Here is a 25006-nt window from a genome sequence, read left to right as displayed (position 1 = left end):
AATTTTTAAAAAAAGGTTGTTTCCAGTTACTTAAGACACATACTGGAAGAGTTGTCATAAGCGGAGAGAGGTTCGCTGTCGCTGTCGTTGCCATGGTTTCCGAAGAGGGCCTTGTAGTTGTTGTCTTCATACCAGTTGAGAGACTTGATTTTGAGGCCGCCTCCCTCGGGGTGTCCACAGACGATTCGTGACACAGCCTGGTACATCTGGTTTGGGGAGCCTGTGGCATTTGCAGTCAGATACAGGATCTCCTTACGCATATCTTTCCAACTCTTCATATTGGAAAGCTGGAGGGAGGGGGAGACACATGGAGAATTGTTAAAACGGTGACATTTTGGGATAAGTGGCTGCCGGAGGCGTCTTACTGTCTTACATGCTTGTAGGTGATTAAAGTACATGGATTATGAATAGCTGCACTTTTTTTTTTATTTTTCCCAACTGCATCATATACGGTAAATAACTGTGAGATGTGAAAATGATATCTTCATTTAAGGCGATCATCTTTCATAACAGGGGGAGCTTATATACACCCCGTTTGTGTGACACTGCATGTTTGAAGTTATTAAAGGTTATCATCTGCACTATGAGTGGTATTCTAGACATGGAAGTCAAGTGTTGCATTGCGGGGTGGAGACACTTAGCACTTAGCCGTCTGCCTGACTAAGATAAATTTAACTGCTGTTCCCAGTCCTATCTCCCCCGCTCTGTGTGCACGTGTGTGTGTGTGTGTGTGTGTGTGTGTGTGTGGTTTTGCATTTCTCTCCAGAGGACAGGTCAGATAACACATGAGATGTAATTTGGTGTGTTGCTTAGATGTTATCACACAGTTTCCTACATAAAAAGTACGACAATGTATATTCTTGGAGTTTCTTAGAATGTAAATATTGTCACTGGTGTTAATAGTTTTACCTCTCCACTGTGTTTCTTTAAAAAAAAAAATGTCAATGCTGTAGGCTTGGGGGCACTGTAATACTGTTGCTCTGTTATGACGGCAGTGTATTGGTACTGCTGCTTCTCAGCTACTATTAACAGTCATATTATAGTTCAGTATTGTTGCCAATGACTAAAAGAGAAATAAAAGGTCAAAGCCAAATTGTGACTGTGACATTTTTTTAATGAAAACTAAATCATTAACTCTTTAATTAAGTATTTTTGCTGAAGATGAGCAAAAAGTTTTAATGGTAGTCTTCTTAAGTAATATGCTTCGGTAGAATTATGCTTGCTTACAGGAAAAGTAACTTTATCAACCATCAAGTTGGTGTTACGTCAGTCTGAAGGGAGCAGGGAGTTCATTGTGGTTCACACGGAGGTTACTATGGGTCAAAAGACAAGTCGCCACAAGTTCCCAGTTAATGTCTCCAAACTGGTCAACTGCGCATATAATTATGTCACCAACTCGTGATACGGAAGGAATGAAAGAAGGGGTGTTGTGTTTTTCATGCAAGTAAAACAAACAAGGGGTGGAAGAAGAGGGGAGCTTTTGTCTCTAAAGTTTGAAATGCAGGAGGTTATACTTGGGCTGAAGTGTGAGGGACGAAGGCTGAGGAAATCACACCTTTTTTCTGAGGTGAATATGTTAGGAGGTCAGAGATAGATAGATAGAGAAAGAAAGAAATAAAAGAAAGAAAGAAAGAAAGAAAGAAAGAAAGAAAATCATATGCGCTTGCAGCAGAGAAGGCAGGAGAGGGAGGTGTGAGAACAAAGAGAGGTTACTTTCGGTCGTCCTCCTAATAGGCAAACCTCCGCAGGCTCCACAAGCAGAGCGCTATTATACTGACAACTGTTGAGTACACACTCACTGACATATAAACACACATGCACGCACTAACACACAAATGAGAGGATCAGAAGATCAACAGAAGATCCTGACACGTCATTCATCGCTGTATCAGAACAAATAACACTGTTTTCTCCATCAAGTCAGTTTAATGTCAAATCACCTGTCTACAGCATGTTATTCTTATTCTGCCCGTCAACATATACTCAACACTTTTTTCCAACAAAGAGACAGTGAGACTGAGAGCGCTGCTGCATCTCAGATCATAGATGCACGTTCTGTACACAGCTGCTCTGCAGATGAGCCTGCTGCCACATCAAACACATGCTTTCTGGGTCTTTGTGTTAGTGGTTTTCCTGTATGGCTGTCGATGTGTGCTAACGTGTTAAAAAGCTGTGCATGTGTGTGTTACATATGTACTTGTAAATATGTGTCCTCATCTCTTCACACCAGCTGCGAAAGCAGAGCGATGGCTGACGGAAACCTCAAAAACCATTTATTTCCTCTGTTTCGGTGTCAAGTGCTCGCACACAAACACATCTCATAAAGTAGGGGTATTTTTTGTCTGTGTGTAAATGACTCTCTCTGTCTGCCAAAAATGAACATGACTGTGCATGGTCCAAGTGGGTGAGGTTTCATTTGCCTTTGCTGAAAACGTTTTTTGTGTGACTGAGTCTATGTGTCATTTCCCTCGAGGGATGATGCCCATGTTAACTTAGATGACTAGGTGGAAACACACACACGCACACACAGATGGGCAGGCAGCAGACGAGGATCGTCCCAGAGTAACCTCGTAGCAGAGCCTGCTTGAGGTTACTAAAGTTCAAATTCACGCTCTGGTACACAGCTATTTAGATCAGGACAGCTCAGAGGCTAATCATAAATTAATTGTTAATATGAAATTGTAGATTTTTAACTAAATCCAAACCAGGTTGTGCCCTGAAAATTATGATTCCTGCTGTAAACAAACAAGACTAAAAAAATATTGGTGATGAGCATCTGCCTTACATAAAAGGAATCCTAAAAAAGAATATTAAAATGTTTTGGTTCTGATCGGGTCAAAATGAAACATCTTTGTACTCTTGACCATAGAAGACGATCAGTTAAATTTAGAGAATCTAATTGTTTTCCCTCTAGATATCAGGTTGTAGTTTTCTCAATGATAGTGATCAGGCTTCGAAACAGAGAGGTTACTATAGTTTATTCACTCCCTCCCTGCCTCTTTGCTTAGCAACCGCTTGAGCTACTTATTGCAAACAATACAAAGACGATAAATGTCACTAATGCTTCCTGGAAGCATGTTGATTATAAATTAGAAATAATTATTCAAAAAGAATTGGTTTGCTGGGCTTGTCAGGGAAGGAAACGAATTACCCTTTTCCCCCTTTATTACCACCTATAATAATGCAGGCTTTAGTATATGTTGTTGTAATAGCCTGGGAATGAGTGCGAGTCCAGATTATTAGAGTTCAAATCGGTGTACTGCCAGCCTCCAGAGCTAAACAAAGTAATCCACTTACAAACAGAGAAAAGGGTTAAAGAGTGTACAGCAACTAAATAGGATTTAATGACCGTAAATCAAGAACGTGGATGGCTGCTGGACAAGATTGATCAGCTATGAATAAGGAATAAGTAAAGGATATTCTATTGTTCACAGGTTACTTCACTCTGACGATGAAGATAATGTAAGTTTTTGTAAGGATCTTTGTGAGAGCAGTGAGGACAATCTGCAATTGCTTCATATACAATGCAAGTGCAACTAAACTTGAACTTTCTATAACATGTCTGTCAAAGTGCATACAAAGTTGGATTTTTACATAATCGCACCACTGGCAGAATTTTTATGTGGCTCTTTACATGGCTGAAAATGTTAAAATAAGCTTTTTCTTGACTACTGAGAAGACATTTGAAAATGCATTATTGCTGTGGTTCTTTTTGCCCTCCAACAGTGATAAGCCCCGGTTTGAAACACAGGCTGCAGATGATTACTGGTTAGGGAGGAGAGGTTACATGAGTGCATCTATCCACTCTGCCAGCCGTCTACCAACCAGCTGAGCAAACCCATATAATCTGCTTCTAACAAAGTAATACATCCTGAAGAGGAATGATTTCTGTTCACGAAAGAATAATCAGATTAAATAGATGCTCTTTCAGTGAACACGCCACTGTGTGTTTACATCATACCTGAAGTATCAGTGGCCTAAAATAAACATAAGGTCTCCACAGGAGAACAAAAGATCGACAAGAGCATTTCAGACACAAACAAAATGGTGGTGGAACCTGGGAGAAAGTTATGCAAGATTTTTTTGGGTTGATATTCTTCCACTTTGGATGTCTGTTAATCATTGCCCTCTCACACAATAGAGCTAAAAAGATAAAATTGGTGGAATATTGGAGAAAGCACAAACAACAAAAGAGAAAAGACGAAATCTGTGACGTTTTTACAGGTGTTTAGACAGGAAGCACTTTCACACCCGTAAATCTACACACACACACACACACACACACACACACACACACACACAATTGTACACATACAGCTGGGTCTGTGTTTAGCCAACTCAGCAGCACCCTGAGATAAAGGAGCATGTGTCATGTTGTGTTGTGTTGTGTTGTGCCGTCTGTGTTTTTGCACCACGAACTGCTGCTTCTCTCCTTTCTCACTACATTCCACCTGCTCAGACTGGGTTACATTAGCTTGGGTCAGCATGCCAGTGCAAGAGAGTGAGAGAGCGAGAGTGTGCATGTGTTTGCGCGCATGTGATCCTATACTGGTTGTGTATGCGAGGCAGTGAAGACACCTGGTTGTTGGCTGAGTAAGGCTCTCATGCCACCACCTACAGGAACATTTCACACAGCCACTTTTTTCTTATTAAAGCTTGAGAAAGAAACTTTTTTGTAGAGCTTTTATGATTTATACTGTAGTTTGTTAAGGTGAGGTGAAATCTAGCTTCAAAAAAGGGGAAAATCAAAGCTAAAATTCCTTAATTAACATTGTTGAACGTTGAAAAACAGAACCCATACCAACACATGACAACTTGCTGAACTTAAGGACTTTGAAGCAAGTTTGCTTTATTACTACGAGCGACTTGTGTGTAAAATAAACTAAATAACTTTGCAGAAAGCGGATTCTCGGTAGAAAATTGATTTTATCTACAAACATTACTACTGAAGTCTGAACTTTGGAAACAAATACTTCAGTCGTCCTGTTTGTATCTGTTGTAACATGCGTGGGTTTGTTCTCAGTGTATGTGTATGTGTGTAAGTGTATGTGTGTGCGTGTGCGTGTGCGTGTGTGGTGTACTTACCTCCACGGCCAGTGCTCCCAGGTTCTCCAGAAGATAATCGGTTGCAGCTGAGACTTCCTGAACGACTTTGGGGTTGGACTTCACATCCTTCTGTTTGAGAGAAAGGGCACCTTTACTAAAGTGCAGAGATGTTACACTTTTCTTTTGTGTGTGCATAATTAATACATCCTGTAAAAAGAAATTGAAACAGGTAATAAAACTAAATTGATGTTCAGGGGAAGAAGGAGGCCAAGGTGCTCATAAAAAGTTCTCAAAATACAAACAAATCTTGTAGTCATATTATATTAACATATGTGCTATCTTCCTACTTATTCATTTAGTATTAATTGTGAAACTTCTCTTTAGTTTTCCTTTGTATATTTTCTCACATATGACATTTCGAAGGAAAAGGCTCATCACAGAGGCAAAGAAAGATGAGAAGGGAAATAAAAGTTGCGGTAAAGGAGAAGTGGGAGAGAAGGATGAGGAAAAACATTGGGGTCAAAGGTGAGTGAAGAGGGGAGCCGAGAAAGAACAACAGGTCAGGCTTTGACCCCCTGTGTTCCCGTCACTCAAACTGCTGTGTGTGTGAGTGTGTGTGTGTGTGTGTGTGTGTGTGTGTGTGTGTGTGTGTGTTCTCATCTATCACGCTATGCTGTCAGCTGCTGGAACGCCTGACACTCGATAAAGCACAGGTGTCGCTGAAGACAGAACAGCCGTCAAGGAAGAGAGAAAGATACTGTAGCTTTCTAGTATGTTCACTCTCTCGTTTGCTCACTCGCCTGCCTCATTTTCTATTTATCGCTCGCTGTCTTACACACACATGCACCCCCATAGAGTAACTTTTGGGAGAAAGCTGAGTTATGTATGCTCTCACTTTAAATGTAATTTTGTCACTTTTAGACAGGAATTTCCATCCATGCATCAAAGTTGATCAAAATCTAGAGTTTTGTATAGAGAACAAGTGTTTTGGGGTGAATCAGGTCCACAGTGAGCAAGACAATGATTTCATTCTCATATCAAGAGACTTAAAGGCAGCTTTTCTAATCTCTTTAACAGCGCAGCAAACACAGCAAGGCTCTGGGTTACAGAGCATTGCTGACTCAATTTTTACTTAAAGACACACTCTGTTTTTCTTCGTTTGACTGTTTCTTCCTCTATAATCAGAACTACAGCACACAATGTTTGTTTCACCTTTTGCCATCCTTCACCATCGTGACTCACATTATTGTCACGGGTTTTATGGGTAGGGGGCAGGCTGTTCGGGAAGATAAATTGGAGGAGAGGTGACGCTGATGGGGAACAGAGGCGATGAGAGGGAGGGAAAATGAGTAGAAGAAAACAAGGGAAAGTTTCATAGTAAGCAGAAAAGACAAGGGATCAGGGATTTACTTCAAATGGGTGAATAAAAGGAAGTCTGGCTCTGACTGGCGATTTAATGCCAGACCTATACAAACAGTGATTCCTCATGTCACATAACGTTAGTCTCACTGTCAATGGTTCCCATTTAGCAGTCACAGTAAAATTACCTCCAAAGACAGTTACAACAAGTCTCTGAAGTGAAGAGGAAGCCATCCACCATGTAGATGTGTATGTGTATTTGTATCTGTGTGTGCACTTGTCCATGATGTCCCATATTCTGTAAACACCCAAGTTGTTAAAAAGTAAAAAAAAATAGCAAAACCTCTTAGTGATTCTTCTTATAAAACAGAAGAGAAAATCTGTTATTTTAAAAACAATATAGTATGAGCCCCTGTTGACTGCAGAATACTGCATTTATGGCAATATCTATGGTGACACAAACTCATCTTGCTTATGTTGGAGGACACAAAACTGTCTAGCAGTGAAGTAACACAGGTCAGTGATGTTATAATGTTTGTTACAGTGAAAAGGGAAGAGTGTGTCTTCCTGACCAAGAGGACAAGATACAGAGTCCTGGTGAAACATGTCAGCAAAATTGTGAAAAAGAATGGTCGACCTGACTGACTGGGAGGCCAACAGAATGATAAATTGATGTTCTCAGGTTTGACGTTGTGTCATCACCAACAAGGTGCAGGGCCAAAACTATGAAAATAAGATCCATGTTGTTAAGAGTATTTGATTATTATTTTTGATCGGGATGTTAAAACTACAACTGGTTGGTGTGTTTGACTCAATGGATAAACTTACCCAAATCGGTTTGAGGAAATCCAAATTGGACAGGAAGTGGCTTTGCGCCTTGTTTAGCCAATCACTAGAGGACTTGCAGATAATTTCTTGAGTCAGTTGGGAGACATTACGGTCGGCAATGTGAACAAACTCCTCCAGGGGTGTGGTGTTACAGAGGTCTCTCAGATGGAAACCAAAACCTTTAGTCAGCACCTGCACAGAGAACAAAGACGGTTGATCAGAAAAATTGGAGAAATACAAAAACATGTGTACTACATGCCATGAGAGGATAGATGAGAGAAAAAATATCCAGTTTGATTGTTTGGGGTCAATAAAGGGACCGATCTCCTTGTTTGACTTTGAAACATACAACAACAGAACAGTGGTCCTGCCAATAAACGTTCATAGATGGTCCGGTAAATTATTTCTATTTCTCTTCCAAGAAACACTTGCTCACTTTGCCTTCGCAAGCAACATTGCATCAGTGTGTGGTGAGTAACACTGTTTCATCACAGAGGTCCCTTGCTAGGGGTTCTTGACTCTGTAAAAATTGTCATGTCTCAGCTTAGAAACATCCTGACCATGAGAACAAAACAATGATGTTCACGGAAAGATATTGCCGAGGGAGAGATATGTTATGAATGTCGAATGGGCTGGGGCTAGCCAAGGACATCTTCTGGAAAGCTTTTTGACGAAACACGTAATAAAAATAAAACTCTACCCGCAGAGAATCATCTTTGTCATTGGTTGTGAATGCAGGAGGCATTCACAACATATGTTCTTCTACGCACGGAATTCTTTATTTTTATTTTTTTTATTATTATATCTTCCGGGTCAGAAAGTTTGGCCCTTAACTCCTTCAACATTTTTCAACGTATTCACTCCATTCAAAAACCAAAATATTCATCTCAATTGGGAATCGACCGCGTCTATTTTTCTCATTCATATCATTCATAGTTTCCGAGATATTCAGCGTTTTCCGGCCATTTTTTCCCATTCAAGCAGATTACGGAATGTTCAAAAAATCCCACATTTCACACTTTTTCAAGCATTTTCAAAACTCATCTAGTCATTCACACTTCAAGATAGAAACTCCATTCAAACTCTGAAATATTCCACTATTTGTCTACATTCAAGCCTGTATTCATCTTTCTCACAGCATTCATACTTTTTGCACAGTCGCAGTTCAAACATCGGTAACGTTTCAGATTTTTGCATTGGTGTGTATTGGGTGGATCACACTTTTTCAAGCATTTTCAAAGCTCAGCTAATCATTCACACTTCCAGATAGAAACTCCATTCAAACTTTGAAATATTCAACTATTTGTCTACATTCAAGCCTGTATTCATCTTTCTCACAGCATTCATACTTTTTGCACAGTCGCAGTTCAAACATCGGTAACTTTTCAGGCACTTTCAGATTTTTGCATTGGTGTGTATGGGGTGGAATGTTGAGAGCCAGAGTGGAGGAGCCAACTGACAGAGTGGGAAGCACCTCAAAAAAATTCAGAAAATCTCGTCTTCAACTCGCGCTTGCATCCACAATTTTCACTCCAGCAGAAAAATAACCACATCAGCTTGTAGGAAAATTCGTGCCGGTCGCTAGAGTGGTTCTCTGGAGCCAATCGGACAAAAACTCTTGGCTCAGTGGGCGTTTAACTGAAAGCAACACCGACCAACTGCCGCATCAAGTCCCATGTAATTGATAGGAAAAAAATCTGGAGGCAGGCAAACACATCCACTTTTCTGAACTGCTCCAGAAGACACATTTTTGACCACACACACACAAAAATTTCACAAAATGTTGACAAGACTCTCATAGTTTTGACCATATCATTATTTGAGTGATAGCAGTTACTGTTTTGGAGGGAGAAGCATGTTAATGTGAGGTAAACCTCAGCAGAAATCACTATTAAATCAACTCCCACAGTCCGTTGCCGCGACCACCCTGGTTACCGTCACTGTGGCAACCGAGATAGAGAGACAGATTTATCAATGAGTCAGTTTACTACACCCAGTGTATTACAGAGTATATTTCCCAACATTTCAACTATATTTAACTATTATCTTTTCATTAATTCAAGCCAGAATCTCCATCTAAATATTGAAATGTTCCCAATCACTGACACATTGACATTTATTTAACGTTTCAGTCCCATTCAGAGTATTTGATCCATTCTCACTGTAACATCTCTTCATACTCCTGTTTGGCTCACAGCTTATATTCTATTTTTAATCCTTCATTCTCACCCAACTATTAGGAAGCTTCATTGTCTTCAGAAGAGACTTCAAATAAATTCAAGCCACCAATTCAGTTTGGCCTTAGCTTTTCAACAAACCCTAAATTATTTCACAGTTTTTAGATATTCTGGACATTATTCAAAGTTTTCAAAGCCAGCAGTCCGCATTTGGCGTCAGCTCTTCAAAAACCTTCAAATATTCAACATATTTCATATATTCTGGACATTATTCAAAGTTTTCAACGTCACCATTGCGCATTTGGCGTCAGCTCTTCAAAAACCTTCAAATATTCAACATATTTCATATATTCTGGACATTATTCAAAGTTTTCAACGTCACCATTGCGCATTTGGCGTTTGCTTCTCAACAGGGTGCATTCACAACCGCAAGTTCTTCAGGACTTGCCTTCTCTAGTTTAAAATAAAACTTCTCCCCTCTCATTTTTCATAGGGTTAAAGACACTGAAGAGGAAGCACAGCTGCGCACATGCAAGCAAAGTAACAGAATGCTGTATCCTATGTCCCTGGACAGAGGCTCTGTTCTGTGTTCTGTGTGTGTGTGTGTGAGAGAGTGTGTGAGTGAGAGACGAAGACGAAGAGCGAGCGGGGAGCACACTGACTTATCATCTAAATGTCCTTGACCAGTCTGTGTTATGCCATCATGTCTGTCAGACTACAAATTGTAACACACACACACACACACACACACACACACACACACACACACACACACACACACACACACACTGTGATAATCTTTTCATTGGGAAAAACATCAGGGCTTACAGCAGTGAGTTTGGAGGATTGGGAATCATACTAATCATCCCAGAGAACCCCAAACATATTTTTCCCTTTAGATATTTTTGCTTTCATGTATCTCACTGCTGTTATTCCATACAAGCTTCCTTTAATTTTCACCCCTCTCCTTAAATAATGTTCCGAACATCCCTCCTGGACTAATGGATAGTCATCCTCTCTAATCAATAGATGTCTGGGACAGACTGATGGGTAGAACAGAATCAGATGGTGTAATGTGAATTTGTCTTTGAGCCTCTGTGTCTGCACGTGAGGAGAAATGGGGGCAGGGGGAAAGGGAGGAGAGGCAGGCATGTGACACCAGCCATCCAATTGTAAAGCAGGGATGATGTGGTGGGCTGGGTTGGGGGCTGTTGTTGAGGTGGGTAGCTGAATCAGTCAATGTATGTGTGTGACATTGGGGATGGGGGTGATCATCACGTCGTCATGAAAAGAAGAAAAAGAAAAGAGAGAAAGGGCAGAGGAGATAACAAGGATATGACAAGAAGAAGAGCTTGATTTTTTGTTCTTGTGGGAAAAAAAACATAAGGAAGAGGCAGACGGGGGCTTTTGGTGCCCGACAACCTCTATATCCCCCACCCACAGTGATTTTTCTGCTGGGTATTAAGGGCTTAGCTGTGCCACAGCAGAGTCCTATGGCCCAACAGATACTGTCAAGCCAAGGTCATTGGATTCATGCACAAGCACTGTGGCCAGGGGGGTGTGATTATCTCATACTTGAAAACAACACAGAAAACAACTTTACACACAAAACAATATTGTACTGTTTGCTTTGGTTCTGAGGAACTACAAGCATGAAACTCTACCTTTTCCAGATTGACGTCAGCCTCCACGATCTGCTTCAGCGCGTGACGAGGAAGTGAGGCATTGTGGTGAAGGAAGTGGGAAAGGGTCTCATCATCTCGCAAAAAGTCCTTCAGCTTGAAACCTAGAAAAAACATAGAAGCATTGACTCAACCAAGTGTGAGACATAGACGCTTTTAAAACAAGACGTTTTTATTTGCTGGTTGATATTGATACCAGGATTCACAGCTGTGTTCCCAGCGTGATATACAGTAAAATTAATTTATTTTCCACAATAAAGTGGGGCTGCAAACCACTTTCTCATGCAATTTCATGTCATAAAATACATCCTATAACCTCCATCCTATCCTAACTATTCTGACAAGAAAATCTACCAAATTCCCAGATTTTCCTTGTCCTCAGTATCCCTCATAAAATTCCTTAACATTACAGAAATTATATCCAGTGGAAACCCCCAGAGCAAGAGCTCCATGATTTAATGCTCAGTGACAACAACAACATGCAATATACCAAGGATTAGTGGACTCAAACTGAGCTCATAAATATACATCACTTAATTAAAGGATTGTTTCCAAATCAAATGATATATTTGAATACTTCACAAACACAGACACACACTGTCCTCTCTGCATTCTCCCTGAGAACTTTTTGTACTTTTGCTGCATTCCAAAAAGGTCAAAACCATTTCTGAAACTGGCCTGAGTCAGCTGTGTGGTTGCGCGCACACACACACACACACACACACACACACACACACACACACACACACACACACACACACACACACGCAGCTCACTTCTCCTCAGCTCTGGGTTTTGTTCTCAGGCCGGGTTACTACAGGGCGTTCCACTTTAGTCCAGATACTGGTCTTCCTTCCTTTCTCCTCTCTCTCAAATTTTTGCCATCTCGACCTTTCACCTATTTTTCTGTACCCTGAATGGCTTTTTGCTCATTTTTCTCCTGACTAGACCTTGGCTGAAACTAGTTGCGAGGAATCATGCAGAGAGAACAGGAATAGCTCCTGTTGCCCTTCGGCTGCTGCAGCTCAGCAGACTGTTATTTTGGTTATTAACATCTGTTAATGTGCGCTGTTGTGTAACAGCATACTTTTATGTTATCATGGCTTGATGCATCAAATTTAACTGATTATTTCCTCTACTGCCCTGGATTATCAAGATGAATTTTTTTTAGAAAGCCTGAATGGTAACTGCTCTGCTCTTGTCTAGTCTGTTCGCAGCCTTAAAAAAATAGGTTTTGATGGATTATTTTAAAATGTCTTCCTGCTTCCCTTCCCTCTAGTCCTCCCTTCATCTCCAGTAAATCTTTTTGTACTTGCTATCATTTATAGCTATCAGATGACCCCTCTACACACACACACACACACACACAGGAAATACTTTGCTTCGACTGAACTGAACATCTCTTGGGAGGAACTGAAAGAGAACAGTGTGTTTCTGTCTGTTGAGTGGGCACATGTGTGGTGTCGCTGTTACATATATTACCATTTCTGCTCTCCATGGGCCTCTGTGCATGTGTGGTGTGTGTGTGTGTGTGTGTGTGTGTGTGTGTGTGTGTGTGTGTGTGTGTGTGTGTGTGTGAATCATGCACCTGTGCCTGCATATGCTCCTGTGTGCTCTTAACTCTCAGGAGTGAACAACCAGGGAGTGCTAATAAGGTCTAATCAGTGTCCCAGTAGGAAGTCACAGCTCCCATGGTGCACTGCATCCAAAGGCCCATGAGGATAGACCAGACTGGATGGAGCAAACTTGTTAAAATGGAAAATCTAGCAGTCTTGCGTAGTAAGCAAAGGTGTTTACGTGTTTGTGTCTGTATTTTCACTTCCTTTTTCTATCTTAACTTTGTGTGTTTGTCTTTATTTGCACTGCTTAAGTGCTTTAAATCCCCTGAGTTATCAGGAACAATGTAACACGTAACAAACCTTGATTTATTTGTTTATGTGTGCTTTTCCTATGTTGGAGCCAGCTAGATACAAGGGTGAGCCCTACATTAACACTTACAAGTCTGTACATGCTCCCGTGGTGCCTATCATCAGACAATTTCACACCCTTAGCTACCAGTGTCATCACCGGTCAAACTGGTCCATGAGCAGGCTGTGATATGTTGAACCACATATTCCCAAATCCATTCTCCTCCTTTCAGTATAGTGCTTTTACTGCTCAGATAGGTTACGGTTAAAGTCAAGGTTGAAGTAGAGAATGGGCTGATGTTTATGGTCAAGGTGATAAGAAATCATCTCTTCCTTTTTAAAGAGAGGGGTACAAAAATCTGTGTGTGTGTGTGAACATTTCAGAAAAAAGGCAGCACGAGTAAATTCAGCAGGCCAAATCTCTGACACATCACTCCTTTGAGTCAAATGGAGTCTTTTAAAGCAGCCAACCAGATAAAATATGAAAGTGGTGAAAGGCTAAAAATGTAAGAAGTTCTCCTCTATTATGCAAATCCACTTTCAGCTTCACTTTTGCCAAGACAGGTAGGAAGATAAGAAAAAGCCTGTGGCGTATGAAAGGCTTGAGACTGATGATCAGAATGAATTTATCTGTTTGGTACTTAGAGAATCTTTCTCAGCTGAAAATTGTTGCATGACTCAGTTCTTCAAATTTCTACCTTTCATCTATCTGCCATGTGATTCTGCACTATCTCAAATGGAAATGCATTAAACCTGATTATATAAATATACATATCCTGCAGCTATCCTATCAGGAAAAAAGCTAATTCTTCTCCCTGGCCCCTCACAGTCCCCCTTCACTGTCAGTGTAAATCTCATTTGCTGACCCCGCAGGTTGCTGAATTATTAACTGCCACGTGAGGGGCTCCACCATCAGCTCTTTGATCCATGCTGTTATCATCATCACTCTGCATCAGCAACACTCTGTTTACCTTCTCCTGCATCATACATGATGGTACAGTGTGACATCAGTACATTCCCTCACGTGGATTGAAGATAGTGCAGAGTGGAATATGGGATTGAGCACTCTCAGACCGCTGTGCATTTCTAAATCAATTGTGATGAAGTGCACTTATGCACTGAAGTTTAAAATAACAAATGAGCCAAAAAGGGAAGAAAAAAAAATCAATGCAGACCCTTGGCTCTGTTCATTCCAGTGGAGATGTATTAAGCCACTGTGAGTAGTTGAGGTGAAAATCTATTACTGGGCTCTAAAATGAACTTCTAACAAGATGGACAGGAATGAACCAAAAAGAGAAGAGGATTCTTTATAATTAGAAATGAACACTATTTTTTCATTTGCTCTGACATGTAATCTCTCCTTTTTACAGGTCATGCTTTGCAGGGCCATTGCATAACATACTGTACCTCTGGGCTAACAGAGCAGACGGTAGCCAAAACAACAAGAAGCTTGATTGTTCTGCTTTGTTTCATAATTTCTGATGGTACACTCTGCTCAATTTACCCTCACATTGGGATCTGATGTGAAACCAACTAATACCCCTTTTTTATGGAAACTACATATCAGCAGCTGTAAGCAAGGAAATACTAATGGGCACCCAGTCTATTTACACTGCCTAATTTCAGTATATCAATTAAATGAGGTCAGTAGTTATGTTACTGCTGTTTACTGTTCCTGCACTCTGTCCTGTCATGCCCTTCCTTGTGTTTTGATCCACCATTTTATACAATTTACATGTTTTTTCATAACTCCATCACGTTTCCTTTTCATCCTGGTTGTCTGTGTACATGTGGTTGGCTGGAAAACAGAGATTGCTCCCACGTCAGAGAAATGGGTACTGAACCGAAATGAAAAAAATGTGTTTGTGTGACTTCTGCTCAAGTGAAGTAAAGTAAGTGCAGAGTTCAACACAGCCCTCTTTCCTATTTTCAGGTTGCTTTTGACCGACTCAGTGCAGTGGAGTCAACAGCAAGATGTTATTTTAGAAAGATGACCTTTCTCTGCTCATGACAGCCAGGGTCATGACGATCAATCTCTCCATCTCACTCTAAAATTTAAAGATGACTATTAAATGGATTAGCAAAATTGACAGCAGAACAGCTTGACCTTATCACATCCTGGTCCTACAGTGATGGTACAACAATTGCCAGGGTGGAGCACAATTTTCTGTTTTTCCTGTCTTGTACCACAACTAGCACATAATGGCGCGGCACAACGCCCAAAGGCCTCTGGGAGCTGGGCCCACCATGGCTGGCAGGCAGTGATAAGGAAGGGGGGCGTTACACTCTCAACACTGCTCTGAAGACTTCAGCTGCATCAGCTGTTACACTGCAAAAGTGACCATTTAAAATTTTTGATCTGCAATGATTTAAGCTTCATTCACATTGTGCTTATTGATTGTCATGCCTCAGTCCTTCTTTTTAATCCAAATCTAAAGAGATTACAGCTACAGTGGAAATTAGTATGTTTCACTTAACAACTTGTTAAAAACATTTTGGCAAAAGCTGGGGCTCTAGGTGGGACTGATTAAAAACAATGTCTTTGAATATTTCAAATAACTAAAAAATACACTTGTCAAGATTACATATTATACTTCTTGCTATTTTTGGGGAAACAGCATGTTTTCATAAACACATATATTTCCCAAGCTGAAGCTCAGAAGCATTAACAGCAACGTGTGAACAAACTGTAGGTGTGAGTCACTGCATAAGCAGTTGTGTAGGTGTGTTCCTTTCTGTTTATATGAGCAAGAAAAATGGATGACTGGGAAATCAATGTGAATGGGTGGGTGACTGAACTGGTCAATCAGTTGGTCATTCAAGAACTTTATATAACAGACATGAAAGGTATGTCCTTACGAGCAGTGTTCTTCTGCAGCTTCCCAAGGGCTCTCAACAGGCCTTTGTAGCCCTCGTAGCTTTTATCATTCTGGGTGTACAGCAGGATCTTCTTGGCGTCAGTGAACAGACGGGAGATTCTGGTGTTGTTCGCAGGGAGAAAGGGAGACTAAATTAGACACATCTCTTGAGAATTTAAGACCTAAGATGAGCTCTTCTCAATGTTGATAAAAAAGATTGGAAAACGTTAGTAGAAAATTAAACAAAAATCATTTGTGGAAAATGTTGAATTAGTGCTTTCTTTAAACAATTTGATTAAACTACTACTTGCTTAATCAGCAAAAGGGTCTTGTTACTCACATAGAGTCATTGAAGTTTCCCACCACCCCGGGACTCTCGCCAGGCGTAGGATTACGGAAGCAGGGGTTGTTGGCGTTACAGATGATGCCTTGTACCCAGGGAAGGGTACCTGCTGAGGGCATGGCCTTGTTAGGGAAATGGCCTGGAAAGGAAAGGGACAGCATATACTTATTATGATTAGTTTTAAATTTAGATTTAAGTATCAGTAAAATCAGAAAATGACATAATTGGGCCTCGCTGGAGAAAAGTGATCTCAGTTACTAGATATTCAATTTTTGCCTCACCAACAAACCTAAACCCTATGTATGACCTTTTATGTAAAAAATTACCTCTCTGTTATACCAACAGCTAAGAGGCCCTTTGGTTAAACTATTGCTAAATGTGTTGAACATTTGCAGAACTGGGAGCTTTCCAAAAGATTTGTGTTATGACATTGACAGGTTTTATAACTAATTATAACCACTGCCAGATAAACCACTGCCTTTAAAATCAGCTTTAAAAAGCATTGACATTATCTTTACAATTGTTTGTCCTCTTATCTGCTGACTTTACCGCTACTGCTGCAATCTACTGAAGTTAACGAGCTTTTATACTGGAAAGATAAGTATAAAGGGGGAGAGAGGGGAGTCAGGAGGTTGACCCAATTTTTGGGTTTTACTGGGTAAGAACCGTCTTGTGATACACTGTCATTTGCTTTTGCTCCAAATAAGGGATCTGGTTTAGTGTAAACAAAACCATCACATGCCAACTCATAATGATTATGTTTGACACTTGATTTGTCCAAAAGCAAGTGCATGTCAGTAACACCAACTTTATGTCTTCCACCTCTTCCATTCAAGGTGTCGAACCCAACTGAATGAACTAACTACACATAACGATACCAGTAGGATTTCAACAACTACCTCTGGAAACTCTTTCGCAGGTAACTGTTCTCCTTCTTAAAAGTGCTTTCGACCAGTGATAATCTTATTGAGTTGAAACGTGGTCAAAGTTGTGAAACCAGTTCTGCTGACGAATTAGATTGCAATTCCCTTTTCCAGGAGTTAAAGGTCCTGTGACATGTTCACACAGTGCAGGCAAATATTGACAAATCCAAAAGATCCTTATATGAGGATAACACGGAAACCTTGGATGAGGGACACGTTGATCTTACCAAGAACTAAAAGACAAACACCCTCTAACAACAGACGATTTCTGTAGCACAGTATAATAACGGGCTAACAATCATCAGGAGAGAATACTCCAGTGTGTTTGAGGTGAATATAAAATGGCAATAGATTAATACTTCCTAGCATGAAAAATCATAGATTCTCTTTTCTTGCGTACCATTTAATTATGTTGAGGAACACAACACTCAACATTTAATGCAGCATCTGCAAATGTAATCTATCTTAAACTTCATATGGTTGAAATCTGAAAGTCTCAAAAAAAGCTTTGGTAAAGTGCCCCCTTCCCTCCCCCAGTCTCTCCCTGTCTGCTTACATTCATGTTGCTCATAGGGTGGATAATGTATTCTGACTGAGATCAGGATGAAGAAGATGAAAAGGGGCCAGATGATCTCAATCAGCAGCTGGATCTAAGAAAGGAAGACAAAAAAGGATGATAATGTTGCGTTAATCAAGCAAATACAAGAAGAATGAATAAGAACTCATGAAACAAATTAGTTAGTCACCGCAAAACAGTGACAAGTTTAGCAGTTTTTGCATATTTTCAGTTCAAATAGGGTCATCTCAAATGCTTTAGAAATTATTTGTGTGTGTGTATGTGTGTGTGGAGGGGGTTGTCAGCTGTTGTCTTTTGCAAACAGTAATCCCACCATGAGTCTGGGAAGAGTATATGGGTTAATAAGGGGAGACAGAGCGAGACAGAGAGATAGAGGTCTGCGGGGGTTTAGAGGACTATGAGTTTGTCCATCTGTACCATATGGCCCCTCTACTTCAGCTGCCTGTGTCTCAGCCTTAACCAGCATGGCAGACATGCTGTGTGAGGATAAAGAATAAAGACACTGTCTTAGAAAACGCACTGCATCCCTCTATTGGAAGTAATTGGACTGATTGTCAAGCAGCCCTAGCTGTCACTTTAAGGAGAGGTTTCTGCTTGACCGTCAAATGGCTTAATTGTGTGCAGATGAGCCTCCTCACGTATAAAGAGTACACTGTGCTCCAGCTTGGAACTGAATTTGATTTACATAACTTTGAGTGTGTGGGCATCAACCAGCACAAGATGGTAACTGGACAATGGACTTGACATGTAAATGTGTCATCAACACATCGTTGACTGACTCACTGTAATCTGTAAACTATGATGCTTTTCAGTCCAAACTGCTCAGAGGAGAATTACATAATTTCCATTGTTGTGAGCTACATATGCACTGGAACCACAAAAATACACTTCTAAAAAGCCTTTGTAATGCCGTCATGGCTAGTCATGTGATGCTGGAAAAATCAACTCTGCCTATCCACAAAAACTGTGCCTAAGACAAATCATTCAGAGGAAATTATCCTTAAGGAAACACACCCCTCCATTTTGGTTTTTAGTCTGTGTTTGTATGACTAAAAATTGGCTTGCTTGCATTATTAGGACAGTTAACCCAAAGAAATGCAACATACGTTAATAATTCTGTCTAGCAGCATGTATAACTAAATACTTATGTGTACTGGGACTTGCAAATAAAAAATGTCATTATTAAAATATAAGTGCCAATAGGGCTGCACAATATGGTACAAAAATTTATATTGTGATTATTTTGATAGATAGTACAATTGCAATATGATTCATGGTAAGTGGGAATGGTCAGTTTTACATTATATATTATATATATATGTTATTATAATTTTTACATCTTTAAATTTGAAGAACAAGATTTGTAGATCATTGGCATCTCTGCAGCACTACAGTACTTCATTATAATGCTGTTTTTTTTATATTCTATCCTTATCAAATAGTTGCAGCCTCTGTAATTTCGATATTTCATTTGCAATTTTGATAATATTTTGATTAACTGTGCAACCCTAAGTGCTAGGTTGGATCATTAGGAATGGAAAACATATATTTTTAATTGAATAAAAAACAACAGATAAAGAAGCTGGATAAATATTTTACTGTGGACTATGAGACAGTAATTCGAAACACTCATACTTACAGTCTGTCTCCGTCGGTAGGTGAAGTTCTTCCAAAGCAGTAAACCCAGTTGAGTGGAGACTGCCATGTTGACGTCTTCCCAACCTCACTGAGCCCTCTCCTGCTCCTCGCTGTGGACAAAAAAAGACCAAGAGAGAGGGTCAACCACTGCAAACATGTACAACAGATAAAACCAGTAAAAAGACATTATATATTAATCACAGTCAGCTTTGTTTGTGTGGAAAAACTGTAATCCAGCACACATTGACGCACACAACCGATGTAAAAACAGAACAGAAAGTTGTTACAGAAGAAAATCGTAGCGTCAGAGAGAGTACTTTTCTTTAAGAAAAAAAAAACAAAAATAAAAATCCTCAAGGAAGAAAATCAAACAGGAGCCCAACAAACATTACCTGGCTGCGTATTACTATATTCTTAAAAATAAACAACTGTTAAAACAATACAGTGCAAAATACAGTAAATTACCCTAAAAAACAATGAATGACTGCTGACAAAAGATTCACCTGTTGTACAAAACTGTTTCACTCTGAAACGCAGCGCAGCCAAAAGTACAGCAACGCTCAGCAAATGGAAGTTGGCTGATGACTGAGAAAGGCTGCTAACTACTGCAGATTCAGGTCCACTTGATGTAGACTCATCAGTCCAAAGGTTAAGCTACAGTTCAACTGGGAGGATGAGTGGGTGGTGGGCAGTTTTCATGTGGTGAAAGTAGTCACAAATCTCTTTGTCAACACTATTTTCATCATGTTAACACCTCAGTATAACACACAATAGTACATTTAATCACTTTGGTCTCATGCTGTCCCCATTGTTCAATCTAAATCAAACAACTCATTGATTAAACAGTAATAGTGGGTTTGTTCAAAGTAATAAGTAGTCAATAAAGTAAATAAACTGATATACTCAACACTGAAGCTCAGTGTCGAGTGTATCAGATGAACTAAATTCAGCTTGTATGAAAAGCTGTGTGTTGCGCACACTATTTCATGTCTATTTGTTTATTCTATTTGTGGATTCAAAAGTCCATCGACTCATGTTACAACATGCTTGGATCGGACCACCAAGTCCATTATTTGAACAAAGAACTCAGAGAAGACCAAAGTACACAAAATATTTCTTGCAGTTCTGTGATTTTGTTTCATTTTGCACAGATTGCTTAGTTAAATGTAAGTTAAAAAAAAAGAAGCCCCACAAATTAGAAACATCAGGAGTTATCCAGCTCTATTTGCAATCCAGTTTTCTGAGACAGACACAGAGTTAAAATCAGGTCAGCCACTCAAGACTGAGACCCTTAAATCCTTCAGTAAGGCCGTCATGGTTTACAGTATTTGAGGAAAATATAGGTTGGGTTCTTGGCATTTATGCAATCTAAAAAAGGGACTCTGTATAATGATGAACATTTAACAAACTCCATGTTCACCAAGAGCTAATTAGAATGGGTACAGTGAGTACATCAATGTTCCATGTCCATACCGTATTTCACAGGTATTAGTATTATTATAGCTGTTGTTTTAGTGGTTTGTTATGGAAGAGTTGAAATCTGAAAGACAAAGGCTTAAGAATGTCCTTACAGAATAAAGCTAATTGGATGTCAGACACATCACGAGTACACAGTGATGATCAAGTCAAGTCATTAATCCAGTTTTTGTGGTTTTACACCACATTTTCTCTAATCATAGTGACACATTAATCACATCCAACCACGTCAGCAGTATCAACTTACTAAGAGGCCGAAACAAATTCACAGCATCACTGCCAGAATATATGCCTACTAGCACTAAATCATTGCAAGTGGGGATGGCCAAAAAGACAACACAGATGTTTACGACATTTTACTTTTTTTGCCAGTAACTCAGCGGCATTGCACAAATTTTCCACAGTTACATGCAACTGGCTGTATTAAGCAAATCCACTGGAATGTATGAAATGTCGCAATAAAAAACTAACAGGAACTTTGGGATCAACAAACAACACAGTGACCCAGGTACAATATCTGCTGTCCTACGGGTACATCTGTTTTCTCTCCGTGAGTCACTTGATTTAAATGCAGCACTCACGGCACATATTTAACTGTTTCATTGACAAACAATGTAAAATACCTGCTGCAGGCTTACTGAAAGAGACACAATAAGAACAAACAGATGTTCACCGACTACGCAAGTGAACATTTGATTGATGGGAAAGCAGATCAGCTGGACACAATATGAAACTCTTCAACAACGCTGGAAGCAACATTAATGCCTATATTTCTGCAGGCTTAAAGACAATAAGACCATTAGCACAGGCTTATCCTGATCAGAAATTAACATTTTCTTTTCTTTTACAGAAGATTAAAAAAAATTTCTGATATGTCTTCCACTACACTACAGCAAATATCCTATAAAATAATGAGCTAAAAAACACCACCTCCATATTGTAGTCTGCAATGTTTCTCTCTGTGTGTGTGGGTGGACAACAGTGTATACAATTTACACCTTCGTCACATTTGGCACACACTGAATGGATGGAATGGATTTTTCCCTTCTTTCCCCCTAATTACATTCCCAAACGACAAAAACTGAAAGAAATTGTGGCTGTTTAAACCGTCCACCTTCATTTGAGGATGTATATCTTTTCAAAGCAACATGTTTACATGTTTACTGCCTATCACAGGACTTGATTTCATGACCTTGCATTAGCTTTATTCCACTTGTGTTTTCTGTGGGCTAATAAAACAATCATAGCTTTGGTCGTTTTTGTCGAGTTTTTCCTCCGTGAACTGTCTGATTTTGTTAAACACGGTGGTTCAAACAACAGCGTATGCAGAGAGGAGAGAGGCTGAGCAGCACAAATGGTGCAGAGCCAGGGCGCCTCTAGTGGCACAAAAATCTCTTTTTTTAATACTTGTTTACCATCAATCCTTGCTCACGTGTTATAACGCACTCATACAGGATTTGTTTTTCCTCTCAACTCCATTGTCTCCATTCTTTTCCGAACACACTTGACGAATCACTGAGAATCAACCAAAAACTAATCAAAACCCGAACAGTTCATTTGTGCTTTTACGAAAAAAGACGATTTAAGAGCGTCGATGCTCTGCAAGACACATGTTTGCTTCCTCAAACCTCGAATGAGAGCAGAAAGCAAATGCATTTCATCGACGCTGCACCATCACTGCACACATGTACATTCACAAAAAGCGCTAAAATAATACATTACAGCGCTGACAACATATTGATAGAGAAAAACAGAATAAAAAAAAGTGAGGAATGAAAAACAATATAATGTTAATTGTCATACAGGGACATCTTTCACTCTGCGACTCAATGTCAACATTAGGACAGATTAGGAGAATTAATCGTCGTTTGACTGACTTATGTACTTATGTTTCATTGTTCTCTTAAAATAAGGTTACTGTCGGTCACTCAGCTGCGCGATGCTGGGCCACAGCAGCTTCAAGCTAACCAAAATGAGACTGCAAGTAAGATAAAGGTGCTTTCAGCATTAAGCTGCATCAAATGTGACTCAAATAATTACCATTAGGAACACAAAATATGACCTTTTGTAACCTTAAAAACAACAACTGTGCAGATTTAGAATGAAGAACGTTAAAGGTAAAGTGTACATTTGCTTTCTACTTGTCAAACTCCTCTGTAGAGACGATATTTGATACGAAATAAAAACGTTGCCACAAAGAGGCTTTTATTTTGGAAATACCTCACCGGAAGCTCTGTGTTTGCTCTAGCTAGCTTAACACTGGTCCTTGTCTCACGGTCGAAAAGATGATGATATACATCATAAAAGAGTAAAAAAACAGCAAATGCGATACTTGTCATTTTAGCCAAACAACGGCAATGTCTTTCACAAACAAACGTCCATTCACCGCATTGCAATTCTTGTTTAATTTTGAGACGTTAAAACGGAAAAAACTCGGCAAACAATTATCCAGCAGCAATTAGCATTCAAGACGAAAAATATTGTGGTTTCTGACCTTCGCTTACTCTTAAAGTCAAAAAAGAAAATTAAGCCGACAATAAATGTAGATATATTAATATAAAAATGTGACTTTACAGTTACACGGTGGGATACATCTCTTTGTTGATCCAACAAAGGAAGTCACAACCCCCCCCAAACTCCCTGACAATAAAATAAAAAACTCCAAACTCACCAACCAATCCTGAACGTGTGAATATCCACTCTTTCCCTTTTCATAAAGTGAATTCCCTTCTCCAAAACAAGTTATAACGGGAAAGTAAACTGTACTCCTCTACTGTTGCGGTCCTCCGTTTCTCTGAGTCTCAGTGTCTGACAAAACAGTTTTTTCCTCCGGCAGGGTTTTATACGGCTGCTCGCTGCGCAGCGGAGCGGCGGCAGAGGTAACTAACGGTCACCGTTTGATGCTGCGCCATATAAGGCAAGCACGTGCGGAGTCAAAACATCTCTTAAAGGGCCAGCGACACCTCAGCGCCTCCTCAGTGCGCGGTGCTGCTTTTCAATTACTGCCAAGCTCAAGATGAGTGCAGGGAAAATATTCAATTAGGCTACTACACATGCTATTTTTAGGCTAGGACTGCAGCTACCTAAAGTAGGCTACTAATAACCTGTTAGAGTAATCGTCATTATCATTACAACACGGGAGAAGAGTATTTAAAAAAAAAGTGTTATATGATATGATGATATATAAATGTTGATTTTATATTTCTATTTATTTCAGTATGTACTATATATATGTGTGTGTGTGTGTGTGTGTGTGTGTGTGTGTGTGTGTGTGTGTGTGTGTGTGTGTGTACACTCTGTCAGTCTTGTCTCTCCAATGTGTCCCACAAACCTCATTGGTCTCAAACCCTTGCTGACACCCTTCTCCTCTTTCCTCTTCCTAAAATGCGTTGCTATGTAGGTGAGAGGGTAAATGTGGTTATCTCTCTGTATATGTGTGTTAGCTCTGTGGCAGGTTAGAGGTTGTACTCCACATCTTGCCCCAATGTGTACTGGGGAAGGTTCCAGGCCTCAATGACCCTGAACAGGACAGGCGGCTTAAGAAAATGGATGGATGGAGGTTTGCTTGCTGCTGATTCATTTGCACTTGCTATCATCTATCAAACCGAGACTGAGACTGCAACAGGCAATGGACAGCGGGCCACTTGCAGTACACCAAAATTTCACGTCTCTGCCAGTTCCCTGGCAAGTTGAAAATTTGTTTCTGTGAGTAACATTTCTTGTGAAGGCCAAAGTGACAGAGTGTGGCTGTTTGATTTTAACCAATCAGTTGATTGAATAATTGTTTAAACAACAAAGTTCCCCCTGGGGATATTGATTAGATTTTCTTCCTGGGATTATCTTTTGAAATCAATTAAAGTACAATTAAGTATACAAATATATTGCTGAGAATTGTGGGGTTGTTGTCACTCCTGACCATTCATGTGCTTCAATTTGAAAATTACTTACCTGAGTACCTGAGCTTACAGAAGACTATGGCTCTCAGATGGCTACTTTTAACACAAAGACGTGCTAACACACGCACATTTGTAGTTGGTTTGCTGCTACATGAAAAAATGAATGCCCCTCTAACACCAGCTTTATATTAAACATAGTCACAATAACATTTCAAAGAATCAAGAAGAATTTGTACAACCATCATTGCGGTGTGAGTGTGTTCTCCTGCAAAAAGTTAAAATGCACTGTCTTGTTG

General features: G+C 39.9%; 1 protein-coding gene across 2 annotated transcripts in view; it reads right to left on the bottom strand.

Moving 5' to 3' along the window:
• Positions 1-23677, bottom strand: part of LOC311250420 (phospholipid-transporting ATPase ABCA1-like) — a 41148-nt gene extending 17471 nt beyond the window's left edge. For both annotated transcript variants that reach the window (XM_084342097.1, XM_084342098.1), the window contains exons 1-9: positions 23486-23677; positions 19340-19448; positions 17680-17773; positions 16198-16339; positions 15859-15977; positions 11075-11196; positions 7234-7425; positions 5086-5175; positions 44-287 (exon numbers count right to left, since the gene is read on the bottom strand). In XM_084342097.1, the coding sequence (XP_084198223.1) occupies positions 44-287; positions 5086-5175; positions 7234-7425; positions 11075-11196; positions 15859-15977; positions 16198-16339; positions 17680-17773; positions 19340-19405 (1069 nt within the window). In that variant the 5' untranslated portion in view covers positions 19406-19448; positions 23486-23677. The remainder of the gene's footprint in view (positions 1-43; positions 288-5085; positions 5176-7233; positions 7426-11074; positions 11197-15858; positions 15978-16197; positions 16340-17679; positions 17774-19339; positions 19449-23485) is intronic.
• Between the last annotated feature and the right edge of the window lie 1329 nt (positions 23678-25006).

This window comes from Pagrus pagrus, assembly GCF_965226575.1.
Source record: "Pagrus pagrus genome assembly, chromosome: 2".
Classification (NCBI taxonomy): Eukaryota; Metazoa; Chordata; class Actinopteri; order Spariformes; family Sparidae; genus Pagrus; species Pagrus pagrus.
The sequence above is the reverse complement of the archived record's forward strand: the minus strand, read 5'-3'. Positions and strand labels throughout refer to the sequence as shown.